The 25,271-nt window shown below is 38.8% G+C and overlaps 1 protein-coding gene and 1 pseudogene across 2 annotated transcripts; one reads left to right on the top strand and one right to left on the bottom strand.

Moving 5' to 3' along the window:
* Window positions 1-15,767, bottom strand: part of LOC145812106 (uncharacterized) — a 31,416-nt pseudogene extending 15,649 nt beyond the window's left edge.
* SAE2 (SUMO-activating enzyme 2) lies at window positions 15,497-25,169 on the top strand. Of its 2 annotated transcripts, XM_028225872.2 has the most exons (11): window positions 15,497-15,870; window positions 15,945-16,034; window positions 18,062-18,145; window positions 18,247-18,465; window positions 20,372-20,473; window positions 20,975-21,433; window positions 21,618-21,847; window positions 22,432-22,525; window positions 22,635-22,817; window positions 22,919-23,016; window positions 24,510-25,169. In XM_028225872.2, the coding sequence occupies exons 1-11, from the start codon at window positions 15,838-15,840 to the stop codon at window positions 24,877-24,879; spliced, it is 1,962 nt and encodes a 653-aa protein (XP_028081673.2). In that variant the 5' UTR covers window positions 15,497-15,837; the 3' UTR covers window positions 24,880-25,169. The 2 variants fall into 2 exon arrangements, with proteins under 2 accessions (XP_028081673.2, XP_028081674.2); XM_028225873.2 differs by lacking the exon at window positions 15,945-16,034 and having other exon boundaries at window positions 15,534-15,870.
* The last annotated feature ends 102 nt before the right edge of the window (window positions 25,170-25,271 follow it).

The following is a 25,271-nucleotide window of genomic DNA, read 5'->3' on the forward strand; positions in this document are numbered from 1 at the left end:
TGAGTGTGGTTGAGGCTCACTCATGTTGGTATGAGCCCATTTGTCATTTCCATGTCATTTCATCACATTTTATCATCGCCTCGGTTTGCGTGCCCGCGTGTACGCATTTCGAGACACATATCATCGCCTCGGTTTGCGTGCCAGTGTGCACGCATTTCGAGACACATATCATCGCCTCGGTTTGCGTGCCCGCGTGCACGCATTTCGAGACACATATCATTTTCTCGGTTTGCGTGCCCGTGTGTACGCATTTCGAGGCATATCATTTTCATTGCATTCGTGCATTTTCTCGGTTTGCGTGCCCGTGTGCACGCATTTCCAGGCATCTCATTTTCATAGCATTGAGTATGTTAGGATTGTATCTTAGTTGCATTTCATGCATATCATGCATATTGCATCGTGTCCGGAATAGGAGTTAGTCCGGGCACGGGAAACGAGATGCATTTCGTACTCCGAGTGACGGAATGTGTCTCAATTCCCTAGTCACCGACACTCCGGATTATCCATGATGGAGTTAGGTTTTAGCTGTAGTTTCATATGCATTCATCCTATATTGAGTTGTGCATTTCGACTCCTCGGCCATCATGCCTCGGTATGCGTGATTGGTGGCACGAGGGTCGAGACATGCATATATCTGTGCAAATACATTGCTATGCCCCTTTTCTGCTCTCTGTTGCAGCAAAATCAGGAATCAGCAACCTTTTGGGGCTTGGCACGCATTTCAAGAACAGGTGTAAACAGAGGCTAATTGGGGCATTCCGGTGGATTTCCGCGCAAGACAATCCGGACATGCATCATCCATCAGAAGCAAGGTAGTCCCTGGCCTGCACGCCAGTTTTATTTCCTTTCTTAGTTAATTCTTTAATTAATTAGAATTTTGTAATATTTTTGAACTGTAATATTCTTTTATTTGGGGACTGTAATATTTGGACTGTATATTTATTCGGACCCTCCGAGTGAGGGCACAACTGTAATAAGTGTGGGTGAGTGTGATGTATGTCTTCCAACCCCACGTCTTTCTCCCTTTTATTTATCCGCTTACGATGGTTAGATTAGGGCATGTTTAAATTAGCATACCGTATGACAGCATGTTTGCATCATTCATCTGTATTGCATGCACCGGGCTTGGCGCATCATACTAACTGCATTGTATTTTCGATTTAAAAGTTGAATACATGTTAGCTGTAGCATTCCATATGCCATGTTTAGAATAGCCAAGCCTACTATAGTTGCATTTTGCATGTGTTGCATTAGGCATTTCTGTATAGTTAGGATCATGCATAATTTCTAATGAATTTCTATTTTGGCTTGGAGTACTCGGTGAGTTTTATGCTTTAGCATCCTTGCATGTGTGTGAGAGCTGCCATGAATAGCATGCTTACCATGAGGCTATGTGCTTATCTGATATAACTGCCTGAATGCCTGTGGATGAAGGTTGGGTTATCTGAATTGGGATAAATCATCAAATGTTTCAAGCCTACCTGCGGGTAGCAAACCATTTTCAAAAACAAGCATGAAATGTTTCATTCCAATTTGGGCGACCCGGTCTATATTTATATGTTGTGAGCATCGCATAGTAACCTAGGCTAATAACCGGAATAAGAACTCACAATGTTTTCCAAAAATTGATATCATGGTTAGTAGAGGCCGGTCTATGACCGGGCGAGTGGGGGGTGCTCATGAAGTGACCTTCCCCAATCGTACCCAAGTTCCCGAGCCGAGGCAACTTTGGTGATGACGGACACGTGGCCTTTTGGCACCGAGTCAGGGTTTCCTAAATTTCCCAAAATAAAATATTTAGGTGGCGACTCTGTATCTGGCAAAGCAGTCCATGTTTGGCACTTCTTTCAAAAAAAATCTGTTTTCTAAAAACGATTTGCCGGATTTGGACTCTTTGGTTCAGATTAGGAACCGTGACTACAAAGTCGAGTCCGAGCTGTAGCGAGGTCCCCCGCGGGCTTGTTACACTCGGCCTCGTTGAAACCCGCGTTGTTGGCAGCCCGGCAAGCTTTCTTCTCCGACTTCTTCAAGGTATCCACCTCGGTCTGGAGCTCGCTTTGTTTTTTCTCGGCTGCATTCAGTTGACCGAGCAGCCTGTTATTATCAGTGTTGGCCATCTCAAGTGAAGCCTTAGCCCGGCCGAGCTCGGCTTGAAGGCTCTCGACCTGGCTGGCCGTGTCGTTGGCTTTCTGCCTGAGCCGGTGGATGCGCTCCAAAACCAGATGTTGTTTTTGAATGGCCTGCAAAAAGAAAAGTTGATTAGAAACGGAACCGGGCAAACACTTGTGAAATTTTCAGAAAAACGTCGACTTACCCTAGCCATAGACTTCACTGACGATTTGACTAACCGAGTGTCAGGAACGTGGTCGCTGCCGACCACGTCGCTCGGTAGTAGCAGGGCTTTGGACAGATCGAAGGCGAGCAGATGCTCTTTGTCAGCCTTGATCGAAGCCGTTGCCGGGATATCTTGACCCTGGTGCTTCAAATGTGGGCGCCAGGCCGGCACTGGGGCGGGCGCGTCTGTTGGGTGCTCGGTGGTAAGCTCGGTGACTAGCTCGGCGGACGGGTCTGCCCGAGCTCTCTTCCCGGTGCGCCTTGCAGAGGGTTCTCGGCTGGATTGCCCGGCGGATGGAGTGGCAAGGGCGACCACAGCGCTACTGGATTGGCCGGCGGCTGGCGACCGGGTTACAACGCTCGGTAGCTCGGCGGAGGTGGCGGTGAGAAGATTCTTGATTCTGCTGCGTTTGGCCATCTCTTGCTTCTCGGTCAGGCGGATGAGAGGAACGTTCGGAAGGGTAGGGTCTGGAGGTGGCGAAGGAGCTCTGAGGAAGTCAGTTACTCTACTCCGGCGCGGAGCAGAATATCTGTAAGTCGAGGTGTAGCCGAGTAAATCGTTGCAATCTCGGTAGGGATACCGAAGCACGGTCCGAATTGCCTCGACGTTTGGAAATTGGTAGTTGGCTTGTAAGGCTTGGATTGCTGCAAAGGAAACAGGAAAACCGGTTAGTTGCAGAGTAAAGAGTTAGACCAATCGAGCAAGGTGAGCGGCTTACATGAAGAACCGAAGCTTTTGTTTATAAACCAGCCCGGTACCTCGGCTGTTTCGTAGTTGCCGGACACCCAGAAAAAATCGTCGTCGTGCATGTCTTTATCCGGGGTGCCGGTTATGATTTTTTCCTTGCCCGGTCTTATTTTCAAATAGTAAGCTAGGCCATCACCGGTATGGCCCATCGTGTATTGCCTCAGTATCTCGGCTAGACCTAAGTTGATGCCTAGCCGATTGTTCAATTCGTGAACGCCGTTGATTATTCTATAAGTGTTGGTGGACACCTGTGTGGGTGCCAGCCCGGTGCGGCGGAGGAACTCGGTTATAAGAGGGTTGAGCGGGAAACGAAAACCCCCTTCAACGATGGATAGCACGGTGAAGGGGCACTCCTCCCTACCCCAAGGTGTGGTCTCCTCTTCTGCGAGCTGCAGGTGGACATCGGCCGGGACGCCGTACTCCTCCCTGAACGTAGCCAGCGCAGCCGGAGTATCCACTAGGAAGCGGAATTTCCCCATTTTTGGCCGGCTTAGTGTATCCCGGCTGAGGGGTTTGGCTCTGGGTATTGGATGTTGCCCGGTCCTGAGAGCCTCAGGAATGACAGTGGTCCCCTTGGACTCTGCAGGAAAAGGATGGCAAGTGTTAAGTGTTAGCGCGGTCGCGCGAAAGGTGCTGGATTTTAGCTCGGTCATTAAGGGTGCCAAACCACCTCGGTTGTCTATTCTATCTAAGGAGCCCGGTCGCCCAAGCGGACCAGATGTTAGCCCGGTTGAACGGCCAAGTCCTTTTGTTATCTCGATTTTCGCTGGGGTTGAAACAAACATGTTGTTTGCCCGGTTTGGTTGGTTTTTTGGATCAAAAGAAGGCCCAGAGCCCGGTTCACCCCAGTTCTTCAGCGTTCTTCAGGAAGACGAAGAACACCAAGAACAGTGGGGGGTTTGGGACAGATTCTATGGCCTTTGCCCTAAATGCTACGTTTTTGTACCCTAATGTGTGTAAAATAAAAGAAAATGGCAACAGAATTAAGGTGGGATGACTTACCAGAAAAGGGCAGGGCCTAATCCCACAATTACGAAGAATGGCAGTCGAGCTTGAGCTTCAGAATCGTTAGAAATGGAGGCAGCAGTAGGAAGAAATGGAATGGTGGGGGGCGGGTATACATAGGCGAAAGAGAGCGCCCAAATTCAAAATCTGACAAGAACGGCGGGTTGGCTTCTCGATGACCAATGGGAGCTCGCCACGTGTCCTCATTTATGGCTACGTCAGGATTGAAGCAACGGGTTGAAGAGACGAAGAGCCAGCCGAGCTACTTTCGACGAAAAGGCTGAAAGCCGAGGAACATGACCGGGGAAGGATTGCAAATTAGCTCGGTGAAGCTTTGGCATCTTGGGAACCGAGGAAACGTCATCTCGGTCGAAGTGAGTAATCCCAGTCACGCTTTCGCGGACGGAATTAAGGGGCAATTGAGAGGGTAATTTATGATCTGGAGTTGGGCCGAGGTGACGGCCGAGCAGGTTGAGGGCCCAACGGTGTATAGGGCCGAGCTGATCAACTATCCGCCCGGAAATGGGCTGCCAGAACTTGGGCCGGGCAGAGTTTGGACTGAGTGTGTGTGCCACCCCGGACCGTACAGAAACTGCTCGGCCAGGAAGTGACCGGTCAGACCAGGATGCTCGGTCCGAGGATGGTCGAAACCAGACAGACCGAGAGACCGGCGCCCGGAAAGGCGCGGTCAGCCGAGGTAGTTGATTGACCGGCAAGAAGGCCAACCAAAGGAGGTGCCCGGGCTAGGCTTTGCCGAGATGCCGCCTAGCCCGGTCCTTCATGTGTTTGTCCGGCAAGGCGCATGGGTTTGAAGCATGACATGGCCGAGGTAGAACAGCTCGGCTGCCGAGCTCCAGCTGTGAAGTCAGGCAGTTGAGGTTATGTGGTGAATGGCATGGTTTATGCTGACAGATGGGATAGCAGAGCCACGTGTCAGGAGATGACTGGGAGTAGATATGGGGCTCAGAAGGTATAAAAGCATGTCTGCGCCCCCCATACACAACAGGAACATCTCTGTAAGGAATTCTTACACCCAAACTCTCTCTCCCTTCTCTCTAGCTATCCTCTGTGTGTGTGTTCTAACTTGATCGTCGGAGGGTTTTTCCGGCCACACACCGCCAGGTAGCTCACCCTTATTGGCTCGCAGGTGATCGGACAGAGACGGAGCTCGGAAGAAAGGAGTACGGGCTCGCCGGAATATTTGCTCCCCGTACAATACTCAACGAGGATTCGGGAGAGATGATCCGCCACCACATTCTCAGATCCTTTCTTATCACGGATCCTTAAATCAAATTCTTGAAGCAACAAAATCCATCTAATCAACCTGGGTTTGGTCTCTTTCTTAGATAGTAAATACCGCAAAGCGGCATGATCAGTGAAGACTATGACCTTGGAACCTAGGAGATAAGACCGGAATTTGTCTAAGGCAAAGACCACAGCTAGCAACTCTTTCTCGGTAGTAGTGTAGTTCAATTGAGCATCCGAGAGAGTGTGACTAGCATAATATATAGCAAATGGTGCCTTATTAACCCTTTGGCCCAACACAGCCCCGACAGCATAATCGGAGGCATCACACATGATTTCAAAGGGAAGAGACCAATCTGGTGATTTCATGATTGGGGCGGTGGTCATGGCCATTCTTAGTGTTTCGAATGCCTTTAAGCATGCCTCATCAAAGACAAAAGGCGCGTCCTTAACTAGTAAACTACACAAAGGACGTGATATCTTATTAAAGTCTTTGATGAACCTACGGTAAAAACCTGCATGCCCTAGAAAAGACCTAATTTGACGCACGAAATTGGATGGAGAAAGGCCTGCAATGAGGTCAACCTTAGCCTTGTCAACTTCTATACCTCGAGGGGACACAATGTGTCCTAACACTATATCCTCACGAACCATAAAATGGCTATTTTCCCAACTCAAGATTAGGTTTGCCTCAGTACATCGTTCTAACACTCTAGTCAAGTTCCTAAGGCATTCCTCAAAAGACGGTCTAAACACCGAAAAGTCATCCATAAAAACCTCTAAGAATTTCTCCACCATGTCGGAGAAAATGGCCATCATACACCGTTGAAAGGTCGCCGGTGCATTACATAGCCCAAAGGACATGCGCCTGTAAGCAAAAGTGCCAAAAGGGCATGTGAATGTGGTCTTTTCCTGGTCAGCGGGGTACACCGGGACTTGATTATACCCCGAATAGCCATCAAGAAAACAATAGAAACCCTGTCTCGCTAACCGCTCTAGGATTTGGTCAATGAAAGGTAAGGGAAAATGGTCCTTCCTAGTCGAGGAATTTAATCTCCTATAATCAATGCACACTCGCCACCCAGTAGTGGTTCGTGTGGGGACTAACTCTCCTCCTTCATTCTCAACAACAGTGATGCCCGATTTCTTGGGCACTACTTGTGTGGGACTCACCCACTTGTTATCTGAGATGGGGTATATGATACCCGCATCCAACAATTTCAAAACCTCCTTCTTCACCACCTCTTTCATGTTAGGATTCAGTCTCCGTTGCATTTTGCGAGAAGGTTTGGTGTCCTTCTATAGGTGTATATAATGCATGCACACGGAGGGATCTATCCCTTTCAAATCAGCCACTGACCACCCTATAGCACTCCGATGTGCCACAAGAACACTCATTAACTGACTCTCCTGCGCTGCAGTCAAGTCAGATGCAATGATGACCGGTAAAGTATCTTGGGGCCCTAAAAATGCATACTTGAGTGTGGTCGGAAGTGGCTTCAACTCAAGTGTAGGTGGTGTAACCAAAGATGGTGTGGCAGGCTCTCTCGACAGAGGAGGAATTGACTCAAACCGGGCTTTCCATGGAAGAAAATCCAGTTTAGAAGAAGAATTAAGCAAGACATTCACCTCCTCAACTGACCCATCTATATCAAAATCTTCAAACCTAAAATGAGCTAGACAAGCCTCTAAAGGGTCCTCTATAAGAATGGAGGGCAAAACCTCCTCAACAATCTCATCCACAACATCCACTAATAAGCACTCCTCTCTCTCATGAGGTTGTTGTGATGCTTGGAAAACATTAAGTTTCACTTGCATATTACCAAATGAAACTTCCATAACCCCGGTCCGACAATTAATGCATGCATTGGCCGTAGCCAAGAATGGTCGACCCAAAATCACCGGGATTTGTTTCCTCGAACTGGCTACCGGTTCCATATCTAAAACCAAAAAGTCAACAGGGAAGTAGAACCTATCAACCTTAACTAGTACATCCTTAATCATGCCTCGTGGCACTTTGAGGGACCGGTCAGCCAACTGAAGAGTAACAGTAGTGGGCTTCAACTAGCCAAGCCCAAATTCCTCGTACACAGAGTACGACAACAAATTAACACTGGCCCCTAAATCCAATAAGGCCCTATCAATGAAGTGGTCCCCTATAATGCATGCAATGGTTGGGGCGCCTGGGTCCTTAAGCTTAGGAGGTGTGTCATTCAACAAGATGGAGCTTACTTGCTCCGTGAGTAGGACCTTTTGAGACACATGTGTCCTAGATTTACGCTTTTGCGTACAAAGGTCCTTCAGAAATTTGGCATATGATGGTACTTGCTTAATCGCCTCCAACAGGGGGAGGTTAATTTTTACCTGTTTAAAGACCTCCATCATTGCCTCCATAGATGCCGCCTTCTTATTAAAAGGGGATGGTATATCAAGGCACTGGGGAAAAGGTGCCTTAGGCACATATGGTGCCTTGGGCTCAAATGAAGTGCTAGGAACTAAGTCATCCCTCTTAAGTGTTTTCCCCTCACCCTTATTCTCCCTAGGTGAACCACCGTGGTCAACCTTCCTAACTCTAGTTACATCAGACGCAACTGACTGAGGCTCTAACTCCCTACCACTTCTTAAAGCAACCACCGCCTACACTTGCTCATGTTGCTTACCATTCCCACCCGAACTCTCTGCCCCGTATTGTCCCTTAGGGTTGGCCACAGTTTGACTTGGTAATTTTCCCTCCTCTCTTCGATTCATGTTATTAGCCATTTGACCCAATTGGGCCTCTAGCTTGGCAATAGAGTGAGTATGGGAGTGAACTACCAGTGCTAATCTCTTAAGTTCTGCGAGAACTTCCAAAACCTGAGTCTCAAAGGCAGAGTTGCCCTGAGGAACAGGCGGGGGTTGTGGTTGCCGATACGGTTGTGGGGGTCGATAAGGTTGCGGTGGTCGGTAGGATGATTGGTTGGCAAAATTATTGAAATTCTGCCTTGGTGGTGGCGGATTGTAAGAAGTGCTTTGTGCATGGGGTCTCCATGAGAAATTATGGTGATTTCTCCATCCCGGATTGTATGTGTTGGAGTATGGATCATTACCCGGGTTGGAGAATCCTTGAGCCACATTCACATGCTCTTGGACTAACTCCAAAAATTGTGATGCCGAAGGGCACTCACTCAAGTCATGAGCAGGGCTCGCGCAAATAACACATGCCTCGTGAAATTGAGGCTAATCTTGCTGGGTAGGGGCATGTCCCGTAGCTAATAATTGGTCCATCTTGCGGGACAGTGCCTCTACTTGTTGTGCTAACTCTAGGTTTTGCCCGACCTCATAAATGCCCCTTCTTTTCGGGGCTCCAACTACGGGTTGCCGGACTTGCCGAGCTGCGGATGCATGGTGAAGGGAATTATCACTTAAGTTCTCAAACAATTGCCATGCCTTGGCATCATTTTTAGACATAAATGTCCCACCACAGGACGAATCCACCATTTGGCGGTGCGGCTCAGTTAAGCCATAATAAAATGTTTGAACAAGTTGCCAATTAGGCACTTGGTGGTGAGGACACTGTTGGAGAAGGTCTCTAAGTCTTTCCCACGTCTCATGGAATTGCTCACCATCCATTTGAGCAAAGTTTGTGATGGCTCGCCTAAGTTGGTTGGTTTTACCTATGGGAAAGTACTTCTCCAAGAACCGTTGCTGTAATTGGTCCCAAGTTATGATTGAATTAGCAGGTAAAGAATTTAGCCAATGTTTGGCTTTATCCTTTAACGAGAATGGAAATAATCGCAACATTAAGGCCTCATTTGTGAAATTCTAGATCCTCGCTGTCGAGCAAATTTTCAGAAATTCATTCAAATGCTTATAAGGGTCATCATGAGTTAGTCCATGGAATAATGGGAGCATTTGTATAGTGCTGGACTTAATCTCATAATGAGCAGTAGTGGTATTGGGTAATTGGATGCATGATGGTGATGTATATGCAGTGGGTGTAAAAAAATCCTTAAGTGTCCGGTTGGGCACATTCGGGACATTAGGATCTGCCATCTCTAATGGCTCAATGTATGAATATTCAAGCCTAGGAATACGGGCAAAGGTCCTAAGTCTCCGAAGGGTCCTTTCTAGTTCAAGGTCCAAACTCCACAATTCAGAGCGACAAGAACGACGCCCGTGCATACACTACCCAAACACACACACAAGTTCTGATTCTGTGCACTAAGTATGAAAGCAAAATACCAAAGGAAGAAATACTCACAGCGGTTTAACGAAAACGCTTTACTCATCTTACGGATGCTTGACGTGTAGACGTTGTCTCCAACCTTTGTTTGAGCTTTGACTTCCGTTTTAGCACTTTGGTGCTTTGCTTGTGAGTGTTTGCTTCTATTTACTCACTTTAGCACTGCGGTTTTTTTTTTTTTTTTGAAGCTCGGCTGCGCTCTGCTTACACTTCAGTGATAGCTCCAATTTCAAACGCTCTGCACACTTAGCAACACCAAAAGCATAAAATCCTACACTAAAAATTAAAATAAGAATGTAACTTTAAATTAACTAATTTCGCCAGAAGTCCCCGGCAACGGCGCCAAAATTTGATGGGTCGTTGAACACACCAAAATTAAATACTAAACTATACCAAATTCAATCAGAATAATGGCAAGTTCAGGTATCGATCCATAGGGACTATTATGAAATTAAACTAATTTAATTGTCAAATTCCTAAATTAATTTTGATAAAAAGATTAGTTGTTTATAACCTAATTTAATAACGAATAAATTAAACTAAGGAATTAAATTATCAATAATAAATGAAATTGGGTTTACTGAATTGGGGAAAAATCCTAGGGTAGAGAATTCACCACTAACCACATAATTAGGGTTTCCAATTGAAATCAATTATGCTATGGTTTGAACGGATTAATGCTTCGCAACTACAAGCTCAAAGCATTTTACAAGAAGATCATCATATTCAATGTACGAGCACGAACCATCTCAAGTAATACGAACCGTTCACTCTAAACTAAGGTAGTGATACGACTCGTTCCTCGTAGTATGGTTCGTCCCATACCTTGAATGTGAAGGAAAAGAAAACAATTGTATGGATAACATTTAACAATCACAGAAAGTCAAATATTCGAAAGAATACTGAAAATTATATAAAACAAACTTCTAAATCACCATACAAATGTTCAAACATTTACATAATTAAAAATGAAAAAGAAAACTACATAATTACATGGCTAGGGTTTCATCAAAACCCTAGAAAAGAAGACTAGCCACTCATGGAGGAGTGGAAGGAGGTAGAAGGAGAAGGAACCACCATATGAGACATCTTGGAGCTTTTGTTTCTCTTCTTTTCCAAACCCTAGCCTCTCTCTTTAGGTCAAAACAACTTCCGAACCCTAATCCAGCCTTTTACTTGCCTTTTTATACTTCCAATCTTGTCCAAACAGGTTTAAAACGTCGGTTTGACTTTCCCAGAAAAAGTCAACGCACGTGCGGGGGAAGTCAACGCACGTGCGGAAAAAGTCAACGCACGTGCGGGAAAGTCAACTCTGTCCAAATTCTGTTTTTTTGCCCATTTTATGCTCCGACGATGTACAACCTGATTGACACTCAACACACATAAAGTATACAGTTTGACCAACAAGTGAAATTAAGAGATTCTAATTAACGGCCTCAATAATGTACATTTTGGCCTTAATCAGAGGGACCTCAGACTAATTTTTTTTTTCCCCCTTCTTTTTTCTCTATATTTCCAAATTAGGCCAAATAAGCAGTTTTTTTTGCTTATTTCCAAAAGGGGAAAAAAAAATGCTTAGTTTGTTATTCCCAAAATGGGCCAAAAATAAATTGCTTAAATAACCTACAAAAAAATAATTATTTGAAAGTTGGGAAAGTTTGTTTTTGACTTATACTTTTTTAAAAGGGTCAGGCTTCTCTCAAATCCGAAACTAGACTATAGAGTGTTGTTGGGCCCATGAGAGCTCACTACGGGTCTAATTTTGATGACCTGAACCATTCAATGTGTAAAATTCGCCGAATACTTCATCCATGCAAAAATTACATTAATTAGATATCGATATTCATTTGATAAAATCATATTTCTATCAATGGTAAATATGGTTTCCAAAATAAATTGTTGACAAAAATCGAATCCAATATCAAATAGCTATTGATATCTGATCAACATGATTTTTTTGCATAAATGAAATACCTGACGAGTTCTACACATTCAACAATTCAGATCCTCGAACATGACTCGTAGTGAGCCCTATGTGCCCATGTTTAATTTTTTTACTATTATTTTTTACTTAACCCAATGGGGTGTGACACTTTGGTAAGACTTTTGGGCATAAACCTTGAGCTTCCAAGTTCCACTCTCCTTAGGCAACAATGCATATGGTTGGTAAGATGAAACTTTCAGGCATGGGTGAAACGAAACTTCCAGGCTTGGGCGAAACCTTCCAGGCCTGGGCGATCGGTACTTAGTATTAGGAGTGTGAGTTTAAATCATCACCTATGTGCAAGTCCGTGACTTACTGCGACATTGTTGAGTGAACTTGTTATGTAACAACCACTTAATGGTGACCTTTGCGGTCTTGCATCTATAAGGGTGACCTCTAGGGTCTTAATTCCTTACAGAGTCTACCACTAGAGATTACCCCCATGTGATTAGGCATTTTTTGTTTAAATAATTTTTTAATTTACAATAAACAATATTAAGACCTCATTTGACAATTACATGTTTTAATTAAAAAGTCAAAAAACTACTATAAGTTGTCACATCACTCTTTATACTTTTCGGTATAACTTTTCGTAAAAAATAAAAAAATTACTAAAATAAATTATTCCCAAACCAAGCCTAAATAGTAACCATAATTTTTGGGTCCAATTGATTTGTTTTTGTGACTATTTAGTTGTATCAAACCAAAATCAATAAATAAATTTAAAGCATATAATCTTCTCCCAAAAAACTATATTGAAAAAAAACACACACTCACATACATTATCTTGTGTTTATGGTCCCATGGCGGCATCCTATAGTGTTATATTTTTTGTGTTGAAATCAATATTATGATAGAAAGGTACAATAGTTGCATGTAAAAATAAAAGAGTAAAAGATAAACATTATTCGAACTTAAAATTAGAGACAGCTTTGTGTTTGTTATTATAATGATGTGTCACATTTATTAATAATCAATTGTTTGATGATGTAGACTATCTTATACCCCATTCCAATGCTATTTAAGTTTTGTGCAAATTGTTTTCTTTAAATATATGTATCAAACAGTTCAAATCCTTTCACAAAACCTGTTAAAATTCCTTTCACAAAACCTGTTAAAATTATTGAATTAAAAATGCAGCTCTTTCCATAACTTATCCCAATTTGTTCCCTTTCGTTGACAAAACGGAAAGGATCACGTTAAATAAGACGTTTTAGTTTTTGACTATTTTAATAGGTAAAAATTTTTGTGTTTGAAAAGATGGTTGTATTTTTTTGTAGTTAGGTGTCATGTTTGTGAGAAAAAAAAAAGTAAAATGGTTATGGATTTAATGTGACATTTTGTTTTATTAACTATTTTAATTTATTTTATCCTTTTGTGAATTTTAACCAAAAAAAAAAAAAAACTAAAACCCAAGTTGCCAAATAGGACCTAGTGGTATATTTCAAAATAGTTAATATTTCATAAAAAACTGATGACTTTAATTATTTTATTGATCTGGAATTATTTTACAAACATATAATGCATTGTTATTTTCAAAAAATATAAAAAATAAAAAGTGAAAATTCCACTACATTTTCACGCATCAATAATACACTTTACAATCAGTTAGTATACATTTACAACTTTTAATTTAAGGGTCGTACATTTACAACTTTTAATTTAAGGGTCGTTTGATAAATGGTTATTTTATTTAAAAAGTTAAAAATTAAATTTTAAATTATTATTATTTTTAATTCATACAAAAAGGTTTCTTATCAATCATTGTATAAAATGAAAGATTTATTCCTATTAATAATTTTTGTAATTTATTTTGTGTTAAAAAATTAAGGATTTTTTTTTTAAGATCGCTCATATTAAGATTTTATAGTATAAAAGACATAAAATATTTACATACTAGTTGCGGTCCCTCAAATTTTTACAGAAAAATTTTGAAGCAGAGAAATTTTGATCCACAGAAATTTGTGAAATTTCTTTGGTTTGCTCAATTTCTCTAACTTCTCTGGTTTGCTCACAATTTTTTCTGTGTTTTGACCAAATTTGTCTAGTTTGCTCAAAATTTGCTTTATGTTTTGAACAATCCAAGAAAAATTGAGCTACTTAGAAGCCAAAAACAAATAGACCAGAGAAAATTGAGATACTCACAAACCAATTTTCTCTGTGTGGTTCTGAAATGTGATCCAACATAAAACCTAATAATAGATCTGTAATGGTGAGTGATGAAGTGGCAATTGCCCAAAACTTGTAAAACTGATACAATAATTACAAACCCCCAGTTAAATTCTGTGATGCTTGTGACATCTTAAACATCACAGTTCAACATTCAACACAAAATTTAATACATATTTCTATATGCAGATTATATATAGACCGTGATAGTTAACAAAAAAAAAAAATATTTTTCAGTAAAAAAAATCAAAATTGACCCAAAATCTGGGAAACACTTAGGCCAAGTTTGGGATGTTCCCAAAAAGCCAAAAAATCAAAAAGTTACTCAAAAAGTTAAAAAGTTAACACTATTCACCAAAAGTCAACAATTACGGCTGCACAACTCCCAATTCAAATTTTTCCCTACAAATCAATTTTTACAATTTTTTATTACACATTTTTCAATAAAAAGTCAAAAAGTTAACCCAAACATCCATATTTTCAACCTCAATTTTTTAGTCCAAAAAGACAAAAAGTGCACTTATTTAGTCTTCCCAAACTTGGCCTTAGTAGAGAAAAACTTATTGTGTGCTACACAACATTGTGAATCTAACGCAGATCTCTTCCCTTTAGCATTCTACTAACGCATTCCAGCATTGAAAACATGGTCTTCGGCGACATCGCTGATCCTTTCGAGGCGATTTCATGTGGGGGCAACATTTGTTCATCGTCATCATCATCCAAGTCCAACTCATTCCCAATCTTCTTCTGAATGATTGGAACCCTAACTGAAGTTGATTGTTGAAACTTTCAAAATGGTACCAATTGAGAGTACTCTCTCTCCAGTGGCAGAGGTTTTGGTATTGCCAAAACCAACCACGACGACAATGTAATTGAAGGTTTTCGGTACAGGACAGGGCGATTAGGTTTCCGATAGTATTCCAGTAATTTAGCAAAAATGCCAACAACAATGATTCATCCCCCCTTTTTTCTCCCACCCCCTTTGACCCCCTCTCTCTTTCATTGGTTACATTTTCTTTTTCTTTTTCTTTTTTTTCCTGCTTCTCCAATCACCACCCGCCACATGGCAAAGGGGGTGAGGGGGTGACCCCAAAAGGGGGTCCCAAGCATTATTCAAATGCCAAAATTAGGGTTGGGAGGTTTGAAACACTGCATCTTGAAACGTAGGAGGAGAGAGAGAGAGTGTGTGTATGAGTGCGCGCGCGTGAGTGAACGGATGTGATATATAAGTGTGGGTGAGGGACCTTAGACAACAAAAAGAAATATCGTGAACTTCTCTCATTACTAAAAATTGGAGAGTTAGACTAATTTTTTCAAAAATTAAATTTTGAATTAAAAAATAATTAAAATATTTATTTCTTAACTACCTTTCCATATTACACTCACCCTTCCATTGAGATTTGGTTAAATTAATTAAAAAATAAAGAATTATTATAAATTAACACATTATGTTCTCTATTTTTTTTATAAGATTTTTTTTATAAAAAATTATAAAATTAATTGACACAATCAATTATCAAATAGGCCTTGCTCTAATGGGTCCATTTGAAAAATTAGCTATTAGTAGATTATTTTAATTTTTAACTATTTTAATAGGTTAAAATCTTTGTGTTTGAAAAATTAATTAATTTTTTTTTTATAATTAAATGTGATATTTGTAAAATAAAAAAATAATTATAAATAATATCTCTTATTGATTATTTTAAATTATTTGATTATATTTTTTTTTATGAATTTTAACCTTAAAAAAAAAAAAAAAAAAAACCTAAAAACCCAATTCTCAACGCAGGTACAGGCCAATATATAACTGCATTTTGACCGTCAATTATCGGAAAAACCTCAGAAAGGCAAACCCACTGCCAAACTCGTCTTCTTCCCAGAGAGAGAGAGAGAGAGCGAAGCATTTTAGAGAGAGGGAGTCTTTTCTTTTTTGGCGCCCTTTCCTCGAAGCAATTGGGCACAAGACCATCAAGATTCCCCTCTTTTTCCTCATAATCGCTTCTTTTTTATGCCCAAAAAAAAGAAAAAAAACCAAACCCTCAATCTCTATCAATACCCATCTCTTTCTGTTCAATCAATCCTTCAATACACAGTCCCTATTTTGACTTTTTAACTCTCTCCGTGTCTCCAATGGCCTCTCAGCAACAATTATCTTCAATCAAGGTATTTATATGCTTTTTATTGCTATTCATGTTCACTTGATTGAAGTAATATTTAGCATATTTTGTGCTATTTAGGGCGCAAAAGTGCTTATGGTCGGTGCTGGTGGTATTGGCTGTGAGCTTCTCAAAACCCTAGCTCTCTCTGGCTTTGAGGACATCCATACCGTGAGTACACCTTTGTACTTGTTTTCACTTCGTATTTTATCGTGTTTTGGAGTTTTTGGATGGGTGAATTTGTACTTGTGGTAGGTTTAGGGTTTAGGGTTTCTCACTGGTTTTGTGTTAGGTTTTGGGTTACATGGCTCAAATTTAGACTGTGAAGTCAACATTCAAGGTTTAGCTCTTTTTGGCAGTGCTCTTTTTTAATTTTAATTTTAGTTGAATCTTGAAAATAATTTTCTCATAGTGGGTTAGTTTTATTGTGTTTCTAGTTTTTATGATAGAGTGAATTTGTATTTTGTGGCAGGTTTAGGGTTTTGGGTTTCTCACTGGTTTTGGGTGTGTAGAAAAACTTATTTTACATGGCTCAAATTTGAGACTGCGAAGTCCAAACTCAAATCTTATTAACATTCAAGGTTTATCTCTTTTTGGCAGTGCTCTTTTTTAATTTTAATTTTTGTTGAATTTTGAAAATATTTTTCGTATAGTGTCTAGAGTGTAGTTTTTTGTTTGAATAAATTTCTGCTATTGCAGATGTTTGGGGGTGGGGTTATGGTATTGATTTACTAATTTTTTTTTGTTTGTTTGTGTGCATATATAACTCTGTTTAAGTTAGTCATTGCAATTTTTCCATCTTTGGATAAGTCGACTTTCAACCATGCTAGGACTTTGGGAAAAAGTCATTACAGTGTGTCACCATGTCCTTATCCGGACGACTATCTGTATCTACTAAAGGAACTTGGATTTGTGTTGCATCCATAGAGAAATATGGGTTCCTTTAACTGTAAATGTCAATTTCCTAGTTGGGAAGAGTCCTTCTCTCAAATGGGCAAACTGAACCTGCATTAGATGACTTGGGAATTTTGGTTTAACAAGGATAGAATCAAATTCCCCCATGATACGATACACAATACATATCAAATTGGTACGTTGATACAGGATACGTAATATGATTTGACAACACTATCCAAAAGTATTATTGTATTGTTTGTATCATTATACCAAAAAATAATTGGCTTATGTTTTTTTTTGGTTGTGAAATTATCTATTATAGTGGCATTTGTATTATTCTTGATAGTGAAATTCCCTTACTTGATGAAATGCTCCACATAATTTTTGCTTTAAAAGAATGAAAATGCTAATGATAGCGGCTGTCATTAGCCTTGCAAGATGTTTAAAAAGTGTATTGAAACCTATAAGAAGTGTATGAAAATATGCAAAGATGTTTTGGAATACATAAAAGTTGCATTTGATTCTAATTTTTTTGGCATTTGCTACCTCTGCCGCCATTAGCAGGACCCTTGAAAGAAACGCAAAATTCAATTAGTACTGTTCAACAAAGTTTAAGGGTGCTAAAGGGGTTTTTTCGTCATTAGCCTTGGATTTTGTCTTTTCTTTATTTGTGTAGTTCCTTTGGCTACAGGTGTATTGTTTAGCATCTCCTTGATGCTCCTTTAATAAAGATTTAATCCTTATTTATCCACAAAAAAAAAAAAAAAATCGATAGTACTCTGCAAAATATCTTTTTAGGCACTACAATGTTGATGCATGAAAAAAAAAATCATGAGTTAGGTTTCCAATTTCTGTCACATTGCCGATACCTTGTACATGTGACCATGACTGTTATGTTGGCCAATACCGTGATTTAAATTCGCTCTTGATGTTTGTATTTAGTTTAATATTTTAGTTTCAAAATGCTTTAATTAAACTTTACCTCCTTCAAAATGTTTTAGTTAAAGGGAACGAAGTGATGCTAGACAACAGTTTAAGGGGGTAAAGTACTATTTACCCTTTCAAAACTAAAGTCATCTTGATGATTTAGCTTTTTTTTTTTTTTTTCCTCCTTGTGGAGGTAATGTTTTTTCAGTAGATTTGCTTCCATGCAATTGTTTGATTTTATTTATTTATTTTGGTTCTTTTTCCTTTGTTAGGATTTATTTTTTTATTTTTATTTTTTTGCTTTTTATTTTTTATTGGGAGGGGGTGGGGTTGTTTGTTTTTTTCTTTACTCAATTAGGTGTATTTGTTTGCAGATTGACATGGACACAATTGAAGTGAGTAACCTAAATAGACAATTCTTGTTCCGAAAATCACATGTTGGGCAATCTAAGGCCAAAGTAAGTAAATGATATTCAGGCTTTCGTTCTTGTTTGTTGTCATGTACAGTTCTATCTCTTACTAATATTATTTATTCATGTTTTGTTGATTCTTCAACCAGGTTGCTCGCGAAGCTGTGTTAAGATTTAGGCCTCACATAAGCATTACGCCATATTATGCAAATGTTAAAGATGCACGCTTCAATGTTGAGTTTTTTAAGCAATTCAATGTTGTTTTGAATGGACTTGACAACTTAGATGCAAGGCGACATGTAAACCGCCTCTGCTTGGCAGCTGATGTTCCATTGATAGAGAGTGGGACTACTGGGTTTCTAGGGCAGGTGATATTTTGTTTTATAAAGTTTTTTGGCATGTAAAAGTGTTCGTTTGAAACTCTGGCTTGCGTGTATGCATTGTTCATTAGTTCTGAATATGACTTTCTTGTTTATATATGTAATTTCTGAGTGTATATATACACAGGGGTTGGTGAATAAAGTGAAAAAGCATGCAATAATTATGCTTGTTCAATTAAAAGTTACGCTAGTTTGAACAAGCAATATTATCAACTGATGACAACTTATTCTCCTAGACAATTATGTGACGATGCTTGCATATAGTGATGGAAGTATGCATTGTATGCTCATGGCAGGTAAGGGTGAAAAAACCATGCCTGTATAAACTAAGCATGGAGTCAACTCAAGTTATCTTTGAAGTCTAAATACAAAACAAAACTGAATGTTTGCCTCTTATGTGAAATGGCCTTTGTGTTTGTACAAAGAGTCAAGACAGTGTAAGAAGAATCTATGTAAAGTTAAAATACGTCCATAATGCAAACATGGTGAACAAATCTGTTTGAAGTTCATTAGTGTTGCTCTTCACGTAGAAGATGCATCTGTCAATTGAACATATCTTTAAAAAAAAATCCTTCCTGTTACTATAAAAAGCTTCAATGACTAGCTTTGCATCTCTTTTGTTTAGAAGCTTAAGCTTGTGAAGTAGTACTTATGATTAGCTAAAAGTTGTGGAATAGTTGCTTATAAAAGAGAAAATAAATTGTGCTATAGGCATTGATTATTCTTGTAGTTGTTTCAAGTTAGAGATAATGTGGTGGGCTTGCTGTGGAATTGAAGTGTGGAACACATCTATTTTTGTTATGAGGGATTACTTTTTGTTGATTAGCAACACGAGAGAATTTTATTAAGAAAATGTGAAGAACAAAAGGATACAATGGAGGACAAGAAGTCTGTCAAAAAGAAAAGACAAAGGCAAAATTACATATCACAAACTGCTCTCCAGTCACTAGAATAAAAAACTCAAGGATTCACTTAAAAGGGGATGATATTGAGGCCCAAAAAGAAGACAGCATATTTTATCCCATAGGCCCTAGAATTTATCCTTAAACATCTTGCATTTCTTTCCAACTAAATCACCGATAAGACAACACAAATGACACAATGCCAAAGAACTCTAGTCTTCTAGTTAAAACCAAAGGCCTCGTTGTAGCTTCTAAGTATTGTTCATCTCATTTTATAATTTTTAAAATTATTATAACATAAATGATTGACGAAAGTTGGTATCCTAGATATACATGAGAAAGTCATATTAGGGTTAAAATAAGCCATAGGATTAATCAAAAACTAAAACTGTCTGAAGGACCTTTGAACTAATGCTTAGTTACAAATTCCCAGGAAATTAAACCACAGGGAACCTGGTTAACAACAAAGCTTGCTGGAAACTCATTTTCTTATAAAGATTCTGCGAGTACATCCATCCTAAGTGGTCTTGTAAAGGTCTAAATACTTAAATTTTTCAGGACAATTTGGAGGACATTGATTCTTTACGTGAGTTTGTTATTTTTCATCTTTTTGGGCTTTGGTGTCTTCCTTCTTTTCGAGAGATTCCTTTCTTCTTGATTTCTAGAGATTGGAGGGCACTATGTGACGTGTAGCTTGAGGCAATTGTTACTTGTATTAATTTCGTTTTGATTTTTATTTTTGTTTTCTTCTTTGGAGGATTCCTTGTCGGCCATTTTCTCGTAACCCTTCTGCTGCTCATTAATAGTATTCTCTTTTTGTTGTTGCCAATAAAAAATAATAAAAAAAGAGAGAAAAGAAATAGATTGACAACATTAACTGTCAGACATGCTCTGAAATTTTGGGAATTTTAAATTTGTTACTTGATTTCCTTGATTCTAATTAAATAAAAATAAAATGATATGTTGGATTTTTTTGCATTTATTGGAAGCAGGTTACTGTACACATCAAGGGTAAAACAGAATGTTATGAATGCCAGCCGAAACCAGCTCCAAAAACTTATCCTGTGTGTACTATCACAAGTACTCCATCAAAGGTATTCGCTCCTACTTCTGTTGCCTTGTATATTCTTTCTCTTGTGTGAAAAGTTTCGTCTGTGTTGTTTGTATTGGAAGTTATATGATATTGTGAATGAGAATCTTCATTGCTCACCGGAAAGTTTAAGAGTCTTGCCAATGATGTGGTTATTTCATATTGGTTTATGGTTCCGTAGATCGAGCACATTGACAGGGTAGATGGAGCAGTCTGTGAAGAATATTTGTTACAGTATTTTAGGTTGTTTTGGTTTGTATATTTTGGATAGCCAGTTTGCAAATTTTCGGAAGACATTTCATGGTTCTTCATTTCCATGTGCCTTTTGATTTGGAAACTAATAAAAGGCTATTATTATAACATGTTTAGTAGTTAATGGAATGTGAATACTGGAAAATAAAGGATTGTCATGAAAATTAGCCATTTATTGTCTTTCCCATTTCCAAGATACTTTTTTTCCACCATGTTAATTGTGTGCTTTGACATCGTTGTGGCAATGTTGCAGTTTGTTCACTGTATTGTATGGGCAAAGGAACTACTTTTTGCCAAGCTCTTTGGGGACAAGAATCAGGAAAATGACCTAAATGTGCGTTCCAGTGATGCTACTAGACAATCTGAACATGCAGAAGATGTTTTTGAACGTAAAAAGGAGGAAGACATTGAGCAATATGGGAGGAGAATATATGATCATGTTTTTGGTTATAACATTGAATCAGCTTTATCTAATGAAGAGACATGGAAACACCGTAACAGACCAAAGCCTATATACAGTAGAGATGTCCTGCCTGTTGAACTTACTCAACAGAATGGAAATGTGGATAAAAATTCTGTGGCTGATGATCCGTCATCTGTGTCTGCTATGGCCTCTCTAGGGTTGAAGAATCCACAAGATATATGGAGCCTAAGTGAAAATTCAAGAATATTTTTTGAGGCGTTAAAATTATTTTTTGTGAAAAGAGAGAAGGTTTGTTTTGTTATCTTGCTTTTCTAGAAGCTTTTTTATAGCCCTATGGTTCCCTTTTGTCTTTATTTTTTTTCCTTCAAAATATAATTACTTATTTTGACACAAAATGATTTTGTTTTTTACCTTTTCTCCTTGCCTCGCTCCCTTCCCACTTTTTCTCGCTTTCTCTATATCTCACACACAGGAGATTGGGAACTTAACTTTTGATAAGGACGATCAGTTAGCCGTAGAATTTGTTACTGCTGCTGCAAACATTCGGGCTGCTTCTTTTGGAATTCCTTTGCATAGCCTTTTTGAAGCTAAAGGTATTGCTGGTAATATTGTTCATGCTGTTGCAACAACAAATGCTATCATTGCTGGGTTGATCGTGATCGAGGCAATTAAGGTGCTGCAGAATGATGCTAACAGTTATAGGTGGGGCCCTATTCTTTTTCCAGCTAACTCAAGTGTGTTTACTTTTTGGGATAATGCATTTCTAAGCCTCGTTGTTGGAGTTCCATTTAATTTTGTGGTTGTTGGATGTTCTGTTTGATGTATCTATAGTTTCTGGAGTTTTATTCTATTTGATGGTTGTGAAGAGTGAAGCCTTTGAAATGTGGGATAATAGTGTAAAAATTTCAAGCTCATTAACTATCTGAAGTTCCAGGTGTTTGTTGTGTTAGAGAGCGACTCGTTAATATGCTGGTTTCATCCTTGTGAATGCAGCTTTGATTGGTGTTTCACATAGAGCTGGTTCCCTGGCAAAAACATTAATTTTATACATAAATCTTTTTATTTTTTGAGATTGGTACTGTTGATTTATGAGGATGATAGTGTAGACCTAAATAGTCTATTATATATATATATATATATATTAAATTTCATTTTTGATTGCTAGTTGTCTGTGGAGACGAGGAAATTAGGAAGGTACTTCTGGTATGAAATATCAATTATGACATAAACTCAAATTTTATTCACCATCTTTTAAGTGGCTAATGTGTGTAGGATGTCTTGTATAGGATGACATATTGCCTTGAACATCCATCAAGAAAGATGCTTCTTATGCCAGTGGAGCCGTTTGAGCCAAACAAATCCTGCTATGTCTGTTCTGAGGTGCATTTATGTTCTCTTCTTATTTTTGTGATTTTTGTTTTCTTACTTGGCGGTTCAAATCCTGGGTCCACAATTGTCTTCTAACCTCATGCTGTATGTTTGTAAGTAGACACCTTTGTTGCTTGAGGTTAATACTTATTGTTCAAAGTTGAGGGACATTGTTGAGAAGATTGTTAAAGCTAAGCTTGGCATGAGTTTTCCATCGATTATGCATGGGGCATCCCTCCTTTATGAGGTTGGTGATGATCTTGATGAAGCTATGATAACAAACTACGCGGCAAACCTAGACAAGGTATTTATGTGTGTTATGTCACTGTTTTATGTTTTTCGGTTTTGCTGTTTATAGAGTAGTTGCATCATGCTTATGTTCTCTTCTCTCTTTCCCCTGCTTAGGTTCTGTCTGAGTTGCCTTCTCCAGTCACTGGTGGGACAATTCTCACAGTTGATGATCTTCAACAAGAACTGTCCTGCAGTGTCACTATTAAGCATAGGTTTGTATCAATTTTTTTGCTAGGCTTCTCTCTCTCTCTCTCTATATATATATATGTTTGTATCTTTCTATGTCTTTAATATGATTACAACAGGAGATCTAGCAGAGCATGGATAGGGAGTGTTTGGCAAGTTGGATTTTAGCTTTTTTTTGGCTAAAATCCACAAACAGACAAAATAGGCTAAAATAGCTAATAAAACAAAATGTCACATCAAATCCATAATCATTTCATTTTTTTTCTTACAAACATCACATTCAACTACAAAAAAATCTAACTATCTTCCCAAACACAAAAATTTTAACTTACTAAAATAGCCAAAAACTAAAATAGCTTATTAAAATAGTAACTTCCCAAACCTCCACTAAGAGTGGTTCTCAATTTGCTGTGGGCTTTTTAATTACAAAACTCTCTTGGCATGCACAAGGGCTTACTTTTCCTATTCCTTTTGGTTGGGGAGGGCATTGCATGCATAATTGAGGAAAAAGTAACTTGATTTTGAACTCGGTTGTCATTTGGTAGTTACTCTTTGTTTTTTGTCATGAAATTAGTGGGTCAAAATAGGAAACATAAATAATCCAAAATGGCATTTTTAAAATTTGTCATTGAAAACTTTTAGAACGTCAAATAGCGAAAGGCCCTATGGACATAAGATTGAGTCAGATTTTTATTTTTAAAATATTTTTTTTTGAGTCTTGCCAGCTTGAAACTCTCAACACGAATTTTAGCTTTGTTTATAGAATGTGAGTTACGGGTTTCGCTCATTGTAAAACCAGTATTATGATGGGAATTAAATTTCTTATGGGAAGAAGAATATTATTAATTTGTGAGGAAGCATTTTAAATGGTGCTTTAAATTTGAAGGCAAGCGCACCACTCTAGCTATTTTTGTTGATTTCTCAATTTGATTTATACTGATCGTTTTTAACTTGTAATGTGTTCGCTTCTTTGGTTGTAAAAGTTCTTTTGATGGTTTTTGTCTTGTTGAACCCGATACTCCTTAAATGTTATAAATTACATTTATTTCCCCCCAAGCGTTTTTAAGTTATGATTATCCAATGTCATCTACATGACATTGTCGTCACTACATTTCATTTGCCTTGATTCATAAATATATATTTTTGTAACTGAGAACACCTTGACAATTCACTGGAACCTATGGTGTCTCTGAATCATAAAATGATTGCTTCTGTCCTGTAGCTATATTTAATTTTACAGTTTATATTATGGTTGCTGGTTTGGTACTATGTTGATATATTGATGGCAGTTAATTTGTGTATTGTGTCTATTCTATATGTGGATTGATGGATTTAGTGTTAATACATTAAAATTAACACCAAAATGGCTGTTTGATTTTGTGCAAGTGTAACATTTGAATCTGTATTCTGCAATTTTATTGGAATTCATTGTGTGATTTGACTTGGATTATCATTGTGGGTGTTCTTTGTTTTCTTGCTGCCACATTTGAAAGTGTTTTTTACGTTTCATTTCATGCAGAGAGGAATTTGATGAGGAAAAGGAACCTGATGGGATGGTTCTCTCTGGATGGACACAAGCCCCTGCAAAAGAGGACAACAATGTCTCTGCTAACAATGGCGCGAGCACATCAAACACTTCTCAGGCAGTTTCTCTGGAGACTGTGGAGGTTAATGAAATACAAATAGTTCCGACAGGGGCTGGAAGTGTTTCATCTGGGACGAAAAGAAAGCTGTCTGACATGTCTGATGCTGCTGATCCGGATCATTCTAGTGTCATCACCGAGACAAGTAAGGAAGAACTGCAAGAACTTGATGATGATGATGGCGATGATGTTGTGATGATCGATGATGTTAATTCAGATGGAAGCAAGAAGAAGAGGTTGCAATAGTTGTGTGGATCTAACCATCACGTTCTAATTTTGTACCATTATGTGGAAATTGTGATTCTTTTTATGCTAAAATATTTTCACTTTAGATACTTGTAATCTTTTTCTTTTTTTTTCCAGTTCACATTTTGCCATTTAAAGTTTAGGAACAACTTCTGTATTTGTCCTAACTTGTAGAGTTGGGTGGGGCTGAAAATCGTAATTATCAGTATTTTTTGTTTTTGCTTTTGGAAATTAGTGTATGAATGAATATTGGGTATTAATGGCAAATTTCTGACCCTGGTTCTAGTTAATTTAATTCACTTTTATTATAATCATGCAGATCAAAGAACCTGTTTCAAATAATTGAAATTTTATGCAAAAGTTTTTGGATTGGTGAATATTATGTGATTTGG

This window comes from Camellia sinensis, chromosome 2, assembly GCF_055761805.1.
Source record: "Camellia sinensis isolate YWXY chromosome 2, ASM5576180v1, whole genome shotgun sequence".
NCBI lineage: Eukaryota > Viridiplantae > Streptophyta > Magnoliopsida > Ericales > Theaceae > Camellia > Camellia sinensis.

Excerpts from the sequence above, each read along its gene's own strand:
- SAE2 (XM_028225872.2), top strand. The coding sequence starts at position 15,838 with ATGGCCTCTCAGCAACAATTATCTTCAATCAAG. Across the intron at positions 18,146-18,246 it reads TTGGGCAATCTAAGGCCAAA|GTTGCTCGCGAAGCTGTGTT; the intron begins GTAAGTAAATGA and ends TTCTTCAACCAG. Across the intron at positions 18,466-20,371 it reads CTACTGGGTTTCTAGGGCAG|GTTACTGTACACATCAAGGG; the intron begins GTGATATTTTGT and ends TATTGGAAGCAG.